Source organism: Manduca sexta, chromosome 20, assembly GCF_014839805.1.
Source record: "Manduca sexta isolate Smith_Timp_Sample1 chromosome 20, JHU_Msex_v1.0, whole genome shotgun sequence".
Taxonomy (NCBI): Eukaryota; Metazoa; Arthropoda; class Insecta; order Lepidoptera; family Sphingidae; genus Manduca; species Manduca sexta.
The window spans coordinates 1,249,190-1,266,324 of NC_051134.1; the positions used below are offsets into that span (position 1 = coordinate 1,249,190).

Sequence of the window (17,135 nt, forward strand, 5' to 3'; positions counted from 1 at the left end):
TTAGTCTGGTGTTGTTGGTGATGTTTCACAGATTTTAGTGTCGCGTATAAACTCATAAAAAACTTTATACAGCTTTTCCCTATTTAGTAGATATGAAACTGCAATGCTACTTGCTTTGAAATCAACTTGCAACATTGTAAATCTGTACTATTATAGAAAGCTAAAGAGTTTGTTTGTTTGAACGAGCTAATCTCAAGAACAACTGGTTCGAATTGAAACATTCTTTTAGTGTTGGATAGCCCACGTATCGAGGAAGGCTATAGGCTATATATTATCATGCTATGACCAATAGGAGCATAGCAGTAATGAAAAAAATTGCAAAAACAGAGAAATTTAGTCCTTTTGAGAGTTTCTGATACGTGCGCTGTGTAAGCGGTTAAAGTTATGCAACAGTCATGTATGATGGAATTGTTCCTTTTAATAATTTCTAAAAATGTATCATAATACAAAGTCGCATCAGTCTACCTATCTGAACGTTTTAGAGTTAATAAAAACTACCCCACAGATTTGGGAAGGACATAGGCTATTTTCTATCCCGGGAAAATATATAGCGGAACTTTAATTCAGGAAAATTTTATCCGGGAAAAACTTTTTCACGCGGGCAAAGTTGCGAGCAAAAATTAGTCTATTATACAAGGTAGGAAAATATTCTATAATAAATAAATTAAGTAAACAAAACAAGTAAACAAGTTAGAAGCCATTGCAAATTTCGACCATAGGTAAATATATTAAGGACATTCCAGAAAGCGCACCTAAAAGTATAGAAATGTAATGGAAAGCCTTACTTTTTGCTAAGAGAATCTAGGTATTGTATTGCTGATGTTTGATAAAATTAAAGGCAGAGACGGCTGAACAGATTTAGATGAAATTTTACTAACCATGGCCTGGACTAGCTACCTTTTAGCAAGGTATTTTGCAGGGCCGTAGCTAGGGCTACCCCCCATTGTGGGGCAATGCACTACCTCAAAATACTTTGCTAAGCCGGGCGTTCGCCAGTACACCGTTAGCAGGGTGCCCCCGGCGATAACTTGCATTCTTTCCATCATGACTTACGGTGCTCAAACCTGGTCTCTCACTAAACAGCAGAAGTCCAGGCTCAAGGTTTGCCAACGGGCAATGGAGCGCAGTATTCTAGGTGTTAAATTAACTGATCGCGTTCGAAACACCGAATTGCGCTCCAAAACTCAAATAGCCGGTGTAGCTCAGAAAGCCGCTAAACTTAAATGGAACTGGGCTGGTCACGTACGTCGTATGCGTGACGAATTTTGGGCCAAGATTGCTACCTTATGGAGCCCTGACACTGCTCGTAGGCGTCGCAACAGACCAAAGAAGAGATGGCGGGACGAACTGGATTCATTTAACAATAACAGGTTCACGATAGCGCAGGATCGTGATTCATGGAAGGATCTTGGGGAGGCCTTTGCCCAACATTGGGACATTATAGGCTGATACGATACGATACGATACGATGCAGATTCAAATTCAAATTATATTTTTTAACAATTGAGTATTAATCGCTTTCGTACTAAAAGATAGCTTTTGCAAACAAAAATAGTTCTACTGGAAAGAAAGTCGCCGGAAAAATTGGATAGAGATTTTTCATGTTAAATATACAAATAATACGTACGACCAAACTGGCAGCACTATTTACAAACACAAATTATAGTTTTGGGGCGTAAAAAATTGCTGAAATTAAAATCTATAGATTTATAGATTTTTCATGTAAGTAACAAATACAGACAATCCGTCTCAGCCACCTAGCAGCACTGTTTCAGTACATAGCTGGCCGTGGCTTAGCAGGAATTCTTGCCGCCCAGGTCAGAAATAACATTAGCAGCCACAAGCACGAGGTGAGAGCAAAAAAATGGAGTCACGCCCCTAGCCAATGATACATGCTACGAAAGTTTAAAAAAATATTTTTTACATATTTTACCACCCGACTAAACATGATTAGAAACTAGTATTCCCTATTCAAGAAACAATAAATGAATATCAACATACCGCAGATGGACACGGTATTCGTTTAATTTATGCGAATGAAATTCAAGATTGATAGTAGTTAGATCCGGCACTGACACTTTGCAGAAACTGCTAATGATACGGATCACTGGTCTGATAAAATTTGATCTGAAATATTGCTTTATCATTATTCATTTCCACCTGTAAAAATAGTAGATAGGACCTTAATTTTTATGCTCACAATCAAATATAGGCAACGATAGAAGTCTATCGTATATAAAGATCATTTTTCTTTATGTAGATTTTTTGTGTAGGTTTTGTTTTAAGATCTATGAACTTATTACCTGATTGCCTACTTGACTAGCGAATAATAATCGTATTATATTTCATAAACGTGGGTTTGTTCTAACTAACGATTGATTTTATACTTTAAAACTAACAATCTTATATATTTTTTAAATGAATATAAATATCAATCATTAAACGGCGATAGCCTAGTTGAGTGTGGAATGGACTGCCGAGAAGAATGTCCGCATTTTGAAAACCCAAGGGCAACACATCTTTGACTTTTCTAAAATTATTATGTATTCTTTGTGAATTATCGCTTGCTTTAACAGCGATTTTCCTTCACGTCATCGTAAGAAAAGTTGCATACCAGAGAAATTCTCTATAGAAATTTTGAGGGTGTGTGAATTCTACCAATCCGCACTAGGCCAGCGTGGTGGACTCAGTAGTAGATGAGGCTCGTGCCCAGCAGTGGGACTATATGTAATACAGAGCTGATTTAAAAATATATACTTATATATTTATAATAAATAAATATAATTAATGCACATGTTTATTGTTTTATTTTTGTACCCGCCGATAATAAATTTTGGCTCGGCCGTGTTAGGTATAGCTCTGAATGAGATGAGTACGCCGAGACCTATTTATACTATTTGCTGTGGGTAGATACTCTATTGACGTCTCAAAAATATTTTAAACATATTTTAAGACAAAGCGTCATTACCCATTTTTTTTTTTTTTTTTTTTTTTACGTAGGTAAATCGTCAGTTGACTATCTCCCGCCTTGGGATGGGCGGGAGGGCGTGTCAGACTTTTACCGACTAAGAACCTACGGTGTTCCCATCCTTTGCCTATGTGCCTAGGTCCAAGATCCGGTGGCATTGAGACCTAGGCAGGCACCGGCCCTAAAGGGCCCCGCAAATTATACTGACACTGCTCTTCGAGGCGCGCGTGGAACACTACGCGCCGAACACACGGAAGCCGTTGGGGTGTTTCGGGCGACGGGCTACCCAATGCTCGTCACCCGACGGTCCGCGCCTACGGAGGCCGACGATCCTCAGCAGACGTTCGACGCCCGCGTCTTGTGCGTCTGCCGTGGCGGATGGGACGTTGGGCGCTTTGGCGCCGTGTCCGCTCCGCCACCTCCTTTGCGAGCATCACGTCCTCGCAGAAGGAGGTGACTGCGTCCCACTCTCTCGCCCCGGAGCATGGCTTCTACCAGGCCCCGACGCGAGAGGTCTCCGCCACCGATGGCCGTTGTGAGAACACGGCGGTGCTCAGCCCAAACTGGGCACACCTCCACCGTATGCTCCACCGTGTCCTCCGGCCGATCCGCACAGTAAAACACGCGGGCGTATCCTCCACCCGGATCCGATACAGGTACCTGCCGAAGCAGCCGTGACCGGTCAGTACCTGCGTCGTCCGGAATGAGAGGACGCCGTGACGTCTCGTCAGCCACACCTCGAAGAGGGACTTACCGCCGCTATCGTGGCGTGCCCAGCCAAGGGTTGCGACAGTCGTTGTCGCCATTCCGCCATGAGGTTCTGCCGGAGCTCCGTCCGCCGCGCGGCAATTTGTCGCGGTAGCGGAGCTACGCCCCGGCTATGCGCCTCCCCGCGCCACACATACAGTGACGCAAGGACCTTCGCCTCGAGACCCCATGGCGGTAGTCCGGCAAGGAGGCCCGCCGCCTCGCAGGAGATCGTGCGGTATCCCCGTATCAGCCGTTTGGCCATCGCTCTTTGTGGCGCGTTCAGAAAGCGGCCTTGCCGCCGCGCCACAGCTGCGGACCATACGGGGGCACCGTACAGGGCCATGGACCGCACGACTCCTGCGTAGAGCCGCCGGCAAGGAGCATTTGCCCCCCAGGTTTGGCAAAAGACGCCGCATTATGCAGGTGAATTTTACCAACCTGGGAGCCAAAAGGCGGATGTGCTCCTTGAAGTTCCACCGGCTGTCGAGGACGAGTCCCAGGTACTTCATCGTCGACCCGACGCCGATGTGAACCCCTCCTGCCGTGATCTGGAGACCCGGAGGTGGCGCGTTCCCCCGGCCATGAAAGCACATGGCCTCGGATTTGTGCAGCGCCACCTCGAGTCCCAGTTGCCGGATTCTCTCAACAACTGTCGCAACCCCAATTGTAGCCGCGTCGACCGCCGCCTGATGCGACCCCCCGTGAGCCAAAACTAGCGTGTCGTCAGCGTAGCATACCACGCTGACGCCGCTCGGGAGGTCGGTGCGCAGCACCCAGTCGTATCCGATGTTCCACAAGAGCGGCCCCAGAACCGAACCCTGGGGAACACCGCACGACATCTCTCGCCTGATCCATTCCCCTTGGCGACCGGGGTAAATGACGGCCCTATCCGTCAAGTAGGCCCCGACAACGCGACGGAGGTAGGCCGGCACCCGGTGATACCGGAGTGCCTCCCTGATACAACTCCAGGGCAGGGTATTAAAGGCATTGGCGATGTCAAGCGACACCGCCAAGACGACCCTACCCCGGGAAACAGCATCCCCGTCGCGAGAGACCTCACGCGCATGATGGCATCCACAGTAGAGCGCCCTCTGCGGAAGCCAAATTGGCTGTCCGCAAGATCCGGCCCAACCCTCGTCAGGTGCTCGACGAGGCGGTCTGAAATAACTCTTTCGAAGAGCTTGCCCACCTCGTCGAGCAGGACGATGGGCCGGTATGCGGACGGACTGTCCGCGGGGCGCCCATGCTTCGCGATGAGGACCAGTTTCCCCGTCTTCCAACGAAGTGGAAACTGGCCCCTCTCCAAACATGCCGTGAGGAACCTCTGAAGTCGAGGCCCGAGAGCCCCCAAGGCCAGAACCCAGGCTTTTCCAGGCAAGCCGTCGGGCCCTGGGGCGGTGTTCTTGGCCTTCATCTTGGCCACCGCCACCCTCAAGTCTACCCCGGTCACCGCGGGAACAGTGACGTCGTCGTCGTGGTCCATGCCGGGCGCCGCCGAAGGCGGAGCCATGGGCGGAGGAGCGTGCTCCCCTAGTGCAGGGAACAGAGCGCCAACGACGCCCTCGACCAGTTCCTGCCGGAGACTCTGCGTCAGTGGGGGCGCCCAGATGCGGAGCTTGCTCCGCACCATTTTGTAAGGACGTCCCCACGGGTCTGCGTCAAGAGACTCCAGCAACTCCTGGTGGGCGCGATTCTTAGACTCTAGAATCGCGCCCGAGAGAGCGTCTTTGCGTCTCTGTACCCCTGGTATAGCTCCGCCTCTCGAGCCACCGCATCCACAGGCCGGATGCGGATTTGGCGGTACCTGGTGTACCGGCGTCGCGCGGCATAGCACGCCGCCTGGAGCGATGCCAGCTCCCGCGACCACCAGTACACCTTGCGCCGCGCTTGGCTTCGGCGGACTCGGGGCATTGCCGAGTCGCAGACAGAGGACATAGCCTCCCGGAACCAGTCGGCCTCGTTATTCACATCGTCCGGCCTGACCGGTGCTTGCACCCAGGACTGGACGATGGAGGCTTCCAGGAGGAGCTCCCTGTCCAGCTGTCTCAACGCCCAACGTGGACCACTTGGGGCCCGTCGGACTGGCGCGCTCGAGGGATCGGTGGAGACGTCGAACCGGATATACCGGTGGTCCGACAGCGTCTCCACCGCCTCCATTACTCGCCAGTCGACAACACGCTGCGACAATGCGGGGCTGGCAAACGAAATGTCCACCACGGACTCACCCCGCATCCGCACACACGTGGCGACGGAACCCCTGTTGAGGACGTCCAGGCCAACCTCCAAGGCCCAGTCCTCAACCATTCGCCCCCGTACATCCGTGTACCGGGAACCCCAAGCCTGGCTCTTGGCGTTGAAGTCCCCCAGCACGACGACGGGAAGCGAACCGTACTCGACGACGACGTCACTCAGCTCCCTGAGGGAGTTGTGGAATTCGGCGAGAGTTCGGCTCGGAGAGAAAGTAGCACCCACTACGACTATCCCTCCGAACCGAGCTGCGACACAACCCTGGCCCCTCTTCACCCGCTCGTGGGTCAGGGTACCGGCGGCGGCCGACGCGATGATGGCCACCGAGCCGCTCAGGTCCTCCACCCAGTCATTCCTGGGCGGGACAAAGTACGGCTCGGAGACCACGGCGATATTAATCGACCACCGCGCCATGCTCTGGAGCAAGAGATCCTGAGCTCTGGCGCAGTGGTTGATGTTCGCCTGGAGAAAGCGCAATGGGGCCATTAATGGCATTCCATTGCGCTCTCTCCAGAAAGTAGCAGCAGCAGCGCTAGCGGGAACCGCGGCGGAAGCGGCAGTGGAGGCCGTGGGCCGGCGTTTGCCCCGGTATTGGCGGGAGCGGCGCAGGCTCTACTCCCCGCCCGGTGTTCGGCTGAGCTTGCCAACCGCCGCACAGGCTAAGCAGTGCGGCTTGTCGGCGATGCACGAGCCGATTTTATGACCGGGCTGACCGCAGCGGAAGCACAACGCGCTGCGGTCGACCTCCGAGGTGCACCTTACCCCGACGTGATGTCCGGTCTGACATCGGTAACACCTCAGAGGCTGGGGCTCGAGCAGCTTAACCTGCGCCGACACCCAGCCCACCAAAAGCCTCCGGCCCTCAGCCACCACTTTGGCCGCCGTCACGGGCAGCTGACCGTGATGGCCAGCATACCCGCATAGTCGGGACGTAGGGCTCCCGGCTTCAGCTCTTCAGCTGAGCATCCCGTAGTCCCGACAATGGCGGCCACCACTTCCTCCACCGTGACGGAGTCATCCAGACCCGATATGCGCAAGCTTACGCTCTTTACGGGTCTGGACACTCTAGCAGCGTCATTACCCTAACAATCTATACCTAAGTAGTTTTAGGTTTGCTATACATCTATTACTTGCAAGAACGATGTCATAAGCCATTCTACTCGTAGTTACGATTCAAGTAGCGCTACTCCCATATTATCTCGTGAAGTTTGAGTCTCACATCACTTTTGGCTTTATGTATATAGCACATCACTCCCACTCCCTGCTTCTATCGCCGAAAGCATGGACCTTATTCCGACCCATGATATGACAGATGATAACCATATATTTCTTCGAATCAGACTGGTTGTCCCGGCTAGGAATAAAACCACGGACTTCCGGTTGGGACAATACCAAACAAAACCAGTAACTGCAGGAATGTTTTTTTCCCGAGTGCTGTCACTAATCAGGCGACTTCATTACTATTCTTAGATAACTAAAAATATTTTAACCCACTATCGTCAATGCTTAAAATATCAAGATTAAAAATACAACCATAGTTCTCATAAACTTATGAACTTCTGAATAAAAAACAATAAAATACAGTTGTGGTTCATGACAACCTTTAATTAACGGTCTGGATGGGAACATTCTTGAGTGAACATGACATATTAACAGAAAGGGGATATTTATCATTTATTTTAAAAAATGTAGTATATAAATCCATTTAAAACTTAATTGTTTGGCCACCACAGTTGCCTTGACAAGTAAAAAAACAATGTAATAATAAATTAAGTCACCAAAAAATAACTATATTATTAAGTCTAGAGAGAACTTCATTTAATCATAGATTTAAAATACATCCACACGGCCAATTGTATCTCCTTTACACAGTTTCTTGTATAGGATATCAGATCTTGAGGCTGTCACTCTCTGTGTACTAGGACATAGATGGCTAAGCAGGCCAAAACAGCAAACTGGAACAAAGCAATACATTTGTTAAATCTCAGTAACAATATGGACAAGAGGGTAAAATGATTCTTTCTTTTTACTTAGAACCAACAAATATTTATGTATATAAAAAATTAAAGACTACTGGGAACTCAGACACAGGTGGGAGTTACTCTTTAAACTATTTATAGCAGTTAATAAAAGTTTAGTTGATTTTATTTTTAAATCCATAATATAAACTAACTCATTATCTTATAAAAAAACAAATTATATTATCCTATATAGTTTATTTTTATACAGGGACATTTTGACATTGAGTTACTAAATGAAACTACATACTCGTCTTCACCTTTGCTGACATTGTGCCAAAAATCATCAATTAATAACAAATATTTTCACAAAACATCCTGTCCTGGTTTTAGTTTTCTGATTTATTGATCATTTTTTAGTTTAGTGCAAATATGGTGTGTGTGTAGTAGTATTTCTGACCGAAAATATGATGTTGCTGCTTCGACGAATTCTTTTAAAGTAGTAGTAGTGACATAAGGGCGCGTAAAATTAAAATTACTTTGTATTAATATTTATTTTGTTCGAAAAATACATTTTTATATTTTACATCTACGGCTCAAGTTACTTATTGTAAAGTGTTATTTCCAAGTAGATAAGTATGTGATTTCATTTAGTAACGCAATTTCATAATGACCCTTTATTTAAATATTATTTTTCAATGTAACAGATCTTTATTGATATAAAATACAAGTAGTTCAACCCAATCGATGATCAGTTGTTCCAGGTGTTAAAATCAACTTATTTATTAGGCTATAACATTAGGTTAGACATTATAAAACTAAAGGTCTGATTCACAACATCTGAGTAAATATTCCTTGTCACATGAGCTGAAATAAAATAGCTCTCACTCTAATATATGCTCCCCAAATAAAGGGTAATAAAATGAGTAGGTACTATCCACATCAGCTATTTAATATGATAACTATCAAATACAATTTACTTGATACTTGTGAAACAGGCAAATTGTAATAAATAAAATGAATATACCTTAAACTTTGGATATTCATTCATATAAATTGTAACCATTCCAACATATGGTAAGAAACCTCTTGCACGTCCAACCACATCCTTCTTTGTGAGCCACAACTGTCCTTGGGCATATAAACCTCTATCATCCACACTATTATTGTCACCCTTAGTCAAAAACTTTACGGTTCCATTGTTCCTGGAAAAATAATTATAATATAAGTATTAATCTAAATCTCTAATTCTTACTGATCAGAGATTACTGATCACTCACTCTAAAACCCCATTTTACCTCTTACTATAAAAATGCAAAAGTTTGTGAAATATTTTGGGTATTAGTTAGAAGTAAACACAGCAATAGCTTAATGGATTTGCATGAAATTTGGCACACAGATTAACCATGTCCACATTAGATATACATAGACCATACAAACATGGGTATTTTTAAACAGTTGATGCTGACGTCATCAACATAAATGGTTTACTGTGAATCACTAGTGTTTTATGGACTATTGTAGCAGGAGAGACCCTTCACACAGGGACATCATCAACACCTAGTTTTAAGATAAAATTTAAATTTAATCAAATTTATTTTTTATTTTGTATTAATATTATTCTGCCATTGCATTACCCAATTTTTTTAAAAATACGGAGAATAAGTACATAGTGTGTTATATTAAAATAATAATTACCTAGATTTAAATTAGACAACATAAGTTTCATGTGATTAGAATTTGTAGTCCTAAAGCAATAAGATTAGTAAGGTACACTTAATTAAATTTAACAAAGTCGAAATACTCTAGTGGCGCGTTTATCATCCTACGAAGCATAACCTGATTTTAGAAATATGTAAGTACTTACTTTTCATGGAGCTTCAAAACCCTGTGAACGATTGGTATATCGCGACCTTCAACCTTGAAAACAACAATTTCCCCCACTCGCACGGGCTCTTCGGGATAATTTGTTAAAAACAACAGATCGCCTCTGTGAAAAGCTGGCTCCATACTACCAGACAGCACAACCACTATTGGACTCTCGCTGCCAGTTACAACCATTAAACCTTTCCATATCATAAGGGCGGATGATACTATCATACCAAAGCTCAGCACTTGGTACATAAACTGGAAAAACATAATAAAACCATTAAAAATACAAACACCGATATGTTAACGTCACATAAACGATAGTGACAAAATCTTACCTGTCGCTTGTTCATGCGCTTTACATCGTCAAATATGCTGTCCAGCATTTTGCTTTATATTGTTTCTCTAATCTTACTTGAAAATATAAAGTATTTGGTTATGTACCTATCACCTTTTCCTGTTTTTGCCGACCAACACCACGAAACACGAATAGGTTCTTGACATTACACCACGTCAACGAAGCAAAAAGACAGTGTTGCCAAATGAATGTTGATCCAATTCGCCAAAATCGCCTAACCATGTAAAAGCGAACCCCGAAAGAGCAAATGAAAAAATTGATTTACAAGGCCTGTTTTATTTGTTTAAAAGGCAGCGGATGGTGATCTAAGTCTCCAATATTGCGAAATAGCCTAAAAGTCACTCAATCCTGCAAAAAGCGAGAAGAAAAAAAATCACCAATTTTCAATTTATTGATGCGAAAGGTCATGCCTATGCAACTTTCAGCCTCTCGAAGCTAATAATAGGTAGAAAATAGAACCTAAATAGGTAAATAATGGTAGCTATCTGCAATAGGTTGAAAGGCGCCCGGTCGCGATTGGCTATTTTGGGCGCCACGGAATCGCTTTAAAATCTGATAACTCTGCAAAGAGAATGTAAACGCTACAGTCTTCATAAAACAAAGGAATTGCCATAGTAAAAAAATATTAAGGATGACTCAATTGACTCGAATATAATATTTTACCATGCTAAGGAAACGAATCTAATATAGCGGCTTGTACTTACATTGACAGATAGTACAGTTAGCATGTAAAAATTCAGGTCCAAGATTTTTTCAAATTAGTAATATTTATTAAGCATTCAATCATAACAATGATTATAATTGAATATTACTGGTAACTAATTTTTAATACTGCCTATGAGACGGTCCTTCACCGGGATCATAAAATGGTAGGAGTTCTCTCCCAACAATTCATTTTCAACAGAACAAAACTAGACAATAATAATGGAAAAATAACAGAAAATTATAACAACTATTTCATAACAAAAATCACTAAGCGCGTCAACACTGCGTGAAGGCAAATCAAGATTGATTAGTTTTCTGTCTGCGATACGCGCGTGAGTATAGACGGCACTACGTCGGTGAGTGACTCGATAAGTGAAAGAATATAATAAGCGCCGCCATTTTAGATTCGTTTCTTTAATGAAACGGGTTATACAAGTCTATTCGAGACACGCCAGGCAGCAATGCAACCGTTCATTTTTGCGGGTCTAATACTGGCGTCTGGCACTATTACTGAGTACACAGCAGATTCTACTGCCCAGAACGTAGTGCGTTTATTGCATATAAGAGAGAGAGTCCAAGACAGACCGATTAATATGAAGGCGTCTCATTAGCTCCTCTATCTTAATAGGATAGGTTTTGTATGTCATAGAAAAAACTTCAGATATAATGTTTGTGCGGTAGAAAATAAATTATTATTACTATTAATATCAGCGAAACATACTGTATTTTGTATAATTCAACAAAGGAAATATGGCAACACTTGAGGCAAGACAAAGAGCCTAAGAGGCCCGGATCTGCATTACATCGGCAGCGATTCTTTCACAGATGCCGAGTAATCCACCGATGAATTCCGACCATAATTTCGATGCGTCCCGGTGTTGATGTAGTAATTCATCCATTTAGTTCAGCCTCAGCATTTCTCCATTATTTCTAAGGAACATGCAAACATTTTCACAAACTTCCGCTTTTATAATAGCACTACTAAGAGTTCCATACGGAAAAAAAATACTAACTGCAAAAATATTTATTAAATTTATCAACATAATATTTTATGAAGTAAAATTTTAAGCAAAGCTGACTGAGACAAAGCTGATTTTATATCTCCGGTTTCATCGAGACATTTCAACATCTTCATTTTCAATTAATTTTAACTTGATTGTTATAGTACTTGGTGTTGTAACATCGGCCACAAGTATATCGGCTCCATTATATAAACCCATTTCTGTGACCTTCTTCTTCAAATTATCTCTGGTCCTCTCTTCAATACTCTTAATTGACGACATGTACAGGGTTTTGTTACGGCCATTTATTACAGTTGTTATACCTGTCACAACAACATAATATGTTAAAAACAAATTCTGCAAAATTCACTTTCTGCAAATGATTGCCTTACCTATACATAAAAAAATTTAAAACAATTCCATTTCTTTTATTGTATATTCTTTTTCAATCATAAGGAAGAGATATAAATAAATTAACCAAGTACCTATGAAGGTTAATGTTAAAAAAGACTACTCTTTAGGCTTTGACTATACATTACCTGGACTCTTCATCATATATCCTTGATCTTCACAAAGCTTATCATAAATAACCTGGAGGGTAGCATTAGATTCAATTTCCATGACATGAGGGGTATTGCTGCATGCTATGCAGTCTTGTCTCTTTTCAGCACTAAACGTGTAGGTGTATACACCATCAGCCATGTTGAGAATCATATAGTTGTTCATATTCACACAGCAGGATGAAGCTAATTTGAATACCTGAAAAAAGACAAATCACAATACCCTGAAATATGGTAACGAAATAATACGCTAAATCTATCTCTCTTAGAAATTGATCTATCTCTCTTATAAATCTATCTTAGAAATTTGATTTTACTCAAATTTCTAAGTTTATGCAATGACTTCTACAAAACCATAGAAACTTCAAATACATAGCATTTATAATTTACGTAGTACATTTACCTCTGTGGCACACGCAGCTGCTATAGCGGCGTTAGTGCTAGCAACAGCTGGTATAATATTCTTCAGTACACCTTGAGTTAGTCTATATGTGACATTAGCGATACCATGTTTCATGGCCCTCTCTTGGGCCTTCTCGTATACCCATGCCACATGTTGAGGATCGTCTCCGTCCAACGCTGTGCCACTACCCCAAGGATTCTCTTTCGCCCATTGTATTACTTTAACATATTCAATACAATGTTCCGGTAATCTAAAAATAATAGAAAATCATTTTAATAGTCTCTCTGACTGCAAGACTTCAAGACACTGTGTCGTGTATCTGTGTCTATCAATATTCCACCCTTGTAAAGCGAGATTAGATTTTATCTATTTTGATAAGAACAAAGAATACAAGTAGGTATAGGTCAAGGACGTCACCAATTGCAGGGAGGGGCAGCTCCTCCCAAAAATTCTAAAAAGTTGCTAAATGTAAAGCAACTAAAGTCCCAAGCCTTTGACTTGACTTGCTTGATCAATCATTGCTGTATGTAGAAACTCAATTTAATTCACCAATTCCATTCCTAATATTCTGTGCATCCAATTACGCTCTGGTCTATGTCATTATTAAAACAGAAGAGGGGGATTAGGGGCGGAACATGTGCTCTCGACTTTACCTATAATTCATACGTTTCTCATTCTCCATATCAACGTAACCCCCTCCCTCCCCCGCCCCTCCAGGGGCCACCGGCTGGCGACGCCCTTGGAACAGGTACCGAATACCATTCACGAAGACGCGCCCTAGCACTTCCTGTACGAGAGTGACGCGGAATTTAACAATAATAAAAGAACAATGTTTATGTTGTCCTTTGTGGTTTTTATGATTGGATTTATATTGAAAATATACACTCTAAATATAAAACCAAAAGTAGATCGATTTTTAGAAAATCATCTTTTAGTCCCCGATTTAATTTTGTGTACCAGCTAAATATTTCGGTCAGACATTCCTTCAGTTTGTTAGCGAATTTTAAATCTACAAATTAACCTATAAGACAAGATTTTTATTTATTTAATGATATTATATTCTTAATTATAATAATTATGTGAACTGTTACTTAGCACTTCAAAAACTAATTAAACGCGACACCGGCAATGCCACCGGAATCACCAGTTATTAAATAAAAATAATCAATTTCACTTTCAATTAATTTAAGATATGTCAAGTTATTATAAATTTTATAAATATACTAATTCCTAAGTCATTTCCTAATTTTGATGTGTAGGCTGCATTGTTCACGAAAAGAAACATCCTTTCTTTCCTAAACTTTTTATTTACTAGTGATGAGATTATTCCTCTTTTTATAGTTGGCATGCCACTTGATGTTTATATGAAAAATTTTGCTAATAAATTATTATTTACCATAATATGATCACATTAAATACCTTGGTGTGTTGGCAATAGTGCAAAGCGGGTAAGTCTTCTGTGGAGGGTACAGATCAAGAGTGCACTCAATACAAGCACTCATTCCTGGCAATATCACTCTAGCATTACCCTTGAATCCCTCGGTGCCTCCATCAACCATCGGTATTACGCTGCTTTGATCCAAACTTCCTAAGACAAAGTACAATGTTTCTGACCAATATACTTATTGTAATAACATTTCACTTTCCGTCTATGATAAATCAAAAAGTAGAATATATATAACATTTAAAATAAGTATTAAATGTAATCGCTCTTCCCGCGGCTTGCGAATTCTGGGATTAGTGAAAACTATTTTTTAGTATTCTTAGAATAAAAGTTATATTTTTTAGGATATGATCTGCCGACATGATAAATTTCATGCTAATCCATACACATTAATTTGTAAATACAGTGTGGTATATAATCCAAGAAGCATTGATGCATATGCTGATACAAGCCAAAACTATGTATATTTAAATTGGAATCTACTGTAATAATACATTTGTAATAAGCTATTTATATAATGTGAATACTTTACTATCATCATTGTATTCCAGAAGCGATACAAGCATCCCATTTAACCATCTTCTTGCTACAATTGAATCCAAACCACATACAATAATGTGAAATTGTCTGTAGAAACCCTCATCCAAGCTTTGAATAGTGCAGTGATGAGCAACAGCTTCACAGCCCGGAATTCTGTAAATTATAATTTCACTTCTTTTTATAAAACATATAATACACCAACAGCAAAATATGTTAAATTATCATCATAAGAAAATAATGATTTGGCTAACACTTACCCAAAGTGAATATAAATATAATATATATGATATATAATGCATGAAATTAATACATGATTTGTCATCCAAACTTTTTAGTCATCTAAACCAAGGTAATTACATCACTAATACAGACATAAAGAAATATATAAAAGAGAAACTTACCTCTTATTAACGAACTCAACAGCACACTTTGCTTTGGACAACCCAATATCATTTTTTCTAAACAAAAATTGTCTGTTCAAGTTGGAAAGTTCAATAGTGTCCATGTCTACAATATGTATTTTTTTAAACCCCATTAGGGCGAGATCTTTCAATAGTTCACAGCCAAGTCCTCCAGCTCCCACTACTAGGACTTTGCAAGAATTCATAATAAAGTCAAGAATCTCTGCCGAAGGTTCAAAATCAGGATGGCAGAATGGGCCAGATCTTTCCAAGAGTTTCCTTATATTCATCCATCTTCTGTTCTGATACTCAGATACTTGCGATTCACCGGAATCCATTGTTGTGACTACTATAAACATAAAAAAATAATAACTTGAGCAAAAACTTTACTATTAGGTTATTTTTATCTACAAGTGCAGACTACTGTTTGGTATTTATTTATTTACTTTTAGGTTCATATACATTTACTATACATTTTTAATGATCATGTGCTTCAAAAATATTTATTAAAATTAAATGACTATTTCCAAACTTAATTGTATGACCCAATGAATCAATTTATTATTAAATATTTCAAAGCAAATCATCATGTTAAAATATCCAACAATTTAGACAAACAAAAATTACGGCAAATATTATCATGATATTTATTTTTAATGTTTTTATATTTACCTTCTTACACGAAAATTTAAGTTTTAAAAATAGCGAACTGACTTTTTTTTAAGTTATCTGTACGCTTTTGCTTTTGAGGTAACTAGGATGAGACCTTAATTCACCTTTAGGAGTAAATTTTCTGTAACGAATACAATAGGGACATCTATAGAACAATTAGTAATAACCTACCTATAGATTAAATTGCAGTAAAGTTAATTATTTTTTACGAATGTTCTAGATTCCAAATTTTATTTAGATACTTCAATAAACAATTTTTCTTACATTATAAGTAATTATTACAGTGTATAAAATAATTTAGCAGTACATACGCTAATTTCTAGTAAATTTGATTTTGACAATTCTTTATTTGTCGTTTCAAGTACTTATAAATCTAGAGATACCACGAATAGTGATTTTGCCGAATGCCGAATATTCGGCTAGTAGTTACATTTCGCAGATGACAGGCTACGATCTGGCTCATGCAGTGCATGCGATGGCTGCACGGGTGCGGGTAAGCAAGGGCGCTCGTATTTATTTCATTTGTGTGTTGATCGTGTCACGACACGCAAAAGCGGAATCGGTTGCTACGAACAAATGCCAAAAACTTGTTTTCAATATAATGTTTTTGTCGTATAATATATTTGCAATATTCGGCCGAATACCAGATATCAAAGAATATGACCGAATAGGACGAATACCGAATAGTAACCGAAAATGCGCAGTCCTCTATTGAAACCAGTGTTGCCAGGGCCCTTGAGTCGTAAGTTACGTTTCGTTTCCTGAAATGTTACATTTTTGCTGCAAAAGTTACATTATTGTATTTTTTTTTTTTAATTTACGCGTTTTTGGGCAAGCATTTTTGTAGCTGCGAAACCGCGGGGCCTCGCGAAGTAGGAAATGTGCGCGCGCACACTCAAGCAAAATCAAGTTTTAATATATGCGCGATACGTTTCATTTTGTCATGGCGAGCCATCTCTGAGTGTGATATGAAGTGAAATACTTTTTAGACCCACCAGTTTTAGGTGTGTTCAATTTGGATGCATTGAATAGAAATGGGTTCGTAAACTGTTAACAATAAAAATGTTGTATTACAAATCTCGTTGTTCTCAAAAGTTACGAAAATTGCCTTAAACATAAAAATTACTTACATGTTACGCGAGGGGGTCAAAAGTAACGAAAAATGTAAGAAATGTAACCTTCTGGCAACACTGATTGAAACTCGGTTAATCGTGACGTCATAGCAGAATAGTCAGATGTCAGAGTGACATTTAATTTAA

The 17,135-nt window shown here is 41.1% G+C and overlaps 2 protein-coding genes across 6 annotated transcripts; both read right to left on the bottom strand.

The window, feature by feature from the left end:
• Positions 1-7,544: 7,544 nt before the first annotated feature.
• Positions 7,545-10,348, bottom strand: LOC115444054 (signal peptidase complex catalytic subunit SEC11A). The gene is made up of 4 exons (XM_030169676.2): positions 10,131-10,348; positions 9,791-10,050; positions 8,951-9,128; positions 7,545-7,920 (listed from the first exon to the last, which is right to left on the bottom strand). Exons 1-4 carry the CDS (start codon positions 10,176-10,178, stop codon positions 7,870-7,872), a joined length of 537 nt encoding a protein of 178 aa, XP_030025536.1. The 5' UTR covers positions 10,179-10,348; the 3' UTR covers positions 7,545-7,869.
• Positions 10,349-11,947: 1,599 nt separating this feature from the next.
• LOC115444055 (NEDD8-activating enzyme E1 catalytic subunit) lies at positions 11,948-16,263 on the bottom strand. Of its 5 annotated transcripts, none has more exons than XM_037440602.1 (8): positions 16,141-16,222; positions 15,877-15,997; positions 15,205-15,553; positions 14,796-14,956; positions 14,239-14,407; positions 12,820-13,069; positions 12,396-12,615; positions 11,948-12,179 (listed from the first exon to the last, which is right to left on the bottom strand). In XM_037440602.1, the coding sequence occupies exons 3-8, from the start codon at positions 15,540-15,542 to the stop codon at positions 11,965-11,967; spliced, it is 1,353 nt and encodes a 450-aa protein (XP_037296499.1). In that variant the 5' UTR covers positions 15,543-15,553; positions 15,877-15,997; positions 16,141-16,222; the 3' UTR covers positions 11,948-11,964. The 5 variants fall into 5 exon arrangements, with proteins under 5 accessions (XP_037296499.1, XP_030025537.1, XP_037296498.1 ...); XM_030169677.2 differs by having other exon boundaries at positions 15,934-15,997; positions 16,141-16,215; XM_037440601.1 differs by having other exon boundaries at positions 15,934-15,997; positions 16,188-16,203.
• Positions 16,264-17,135: the final 872 nt, after the last annotated feature.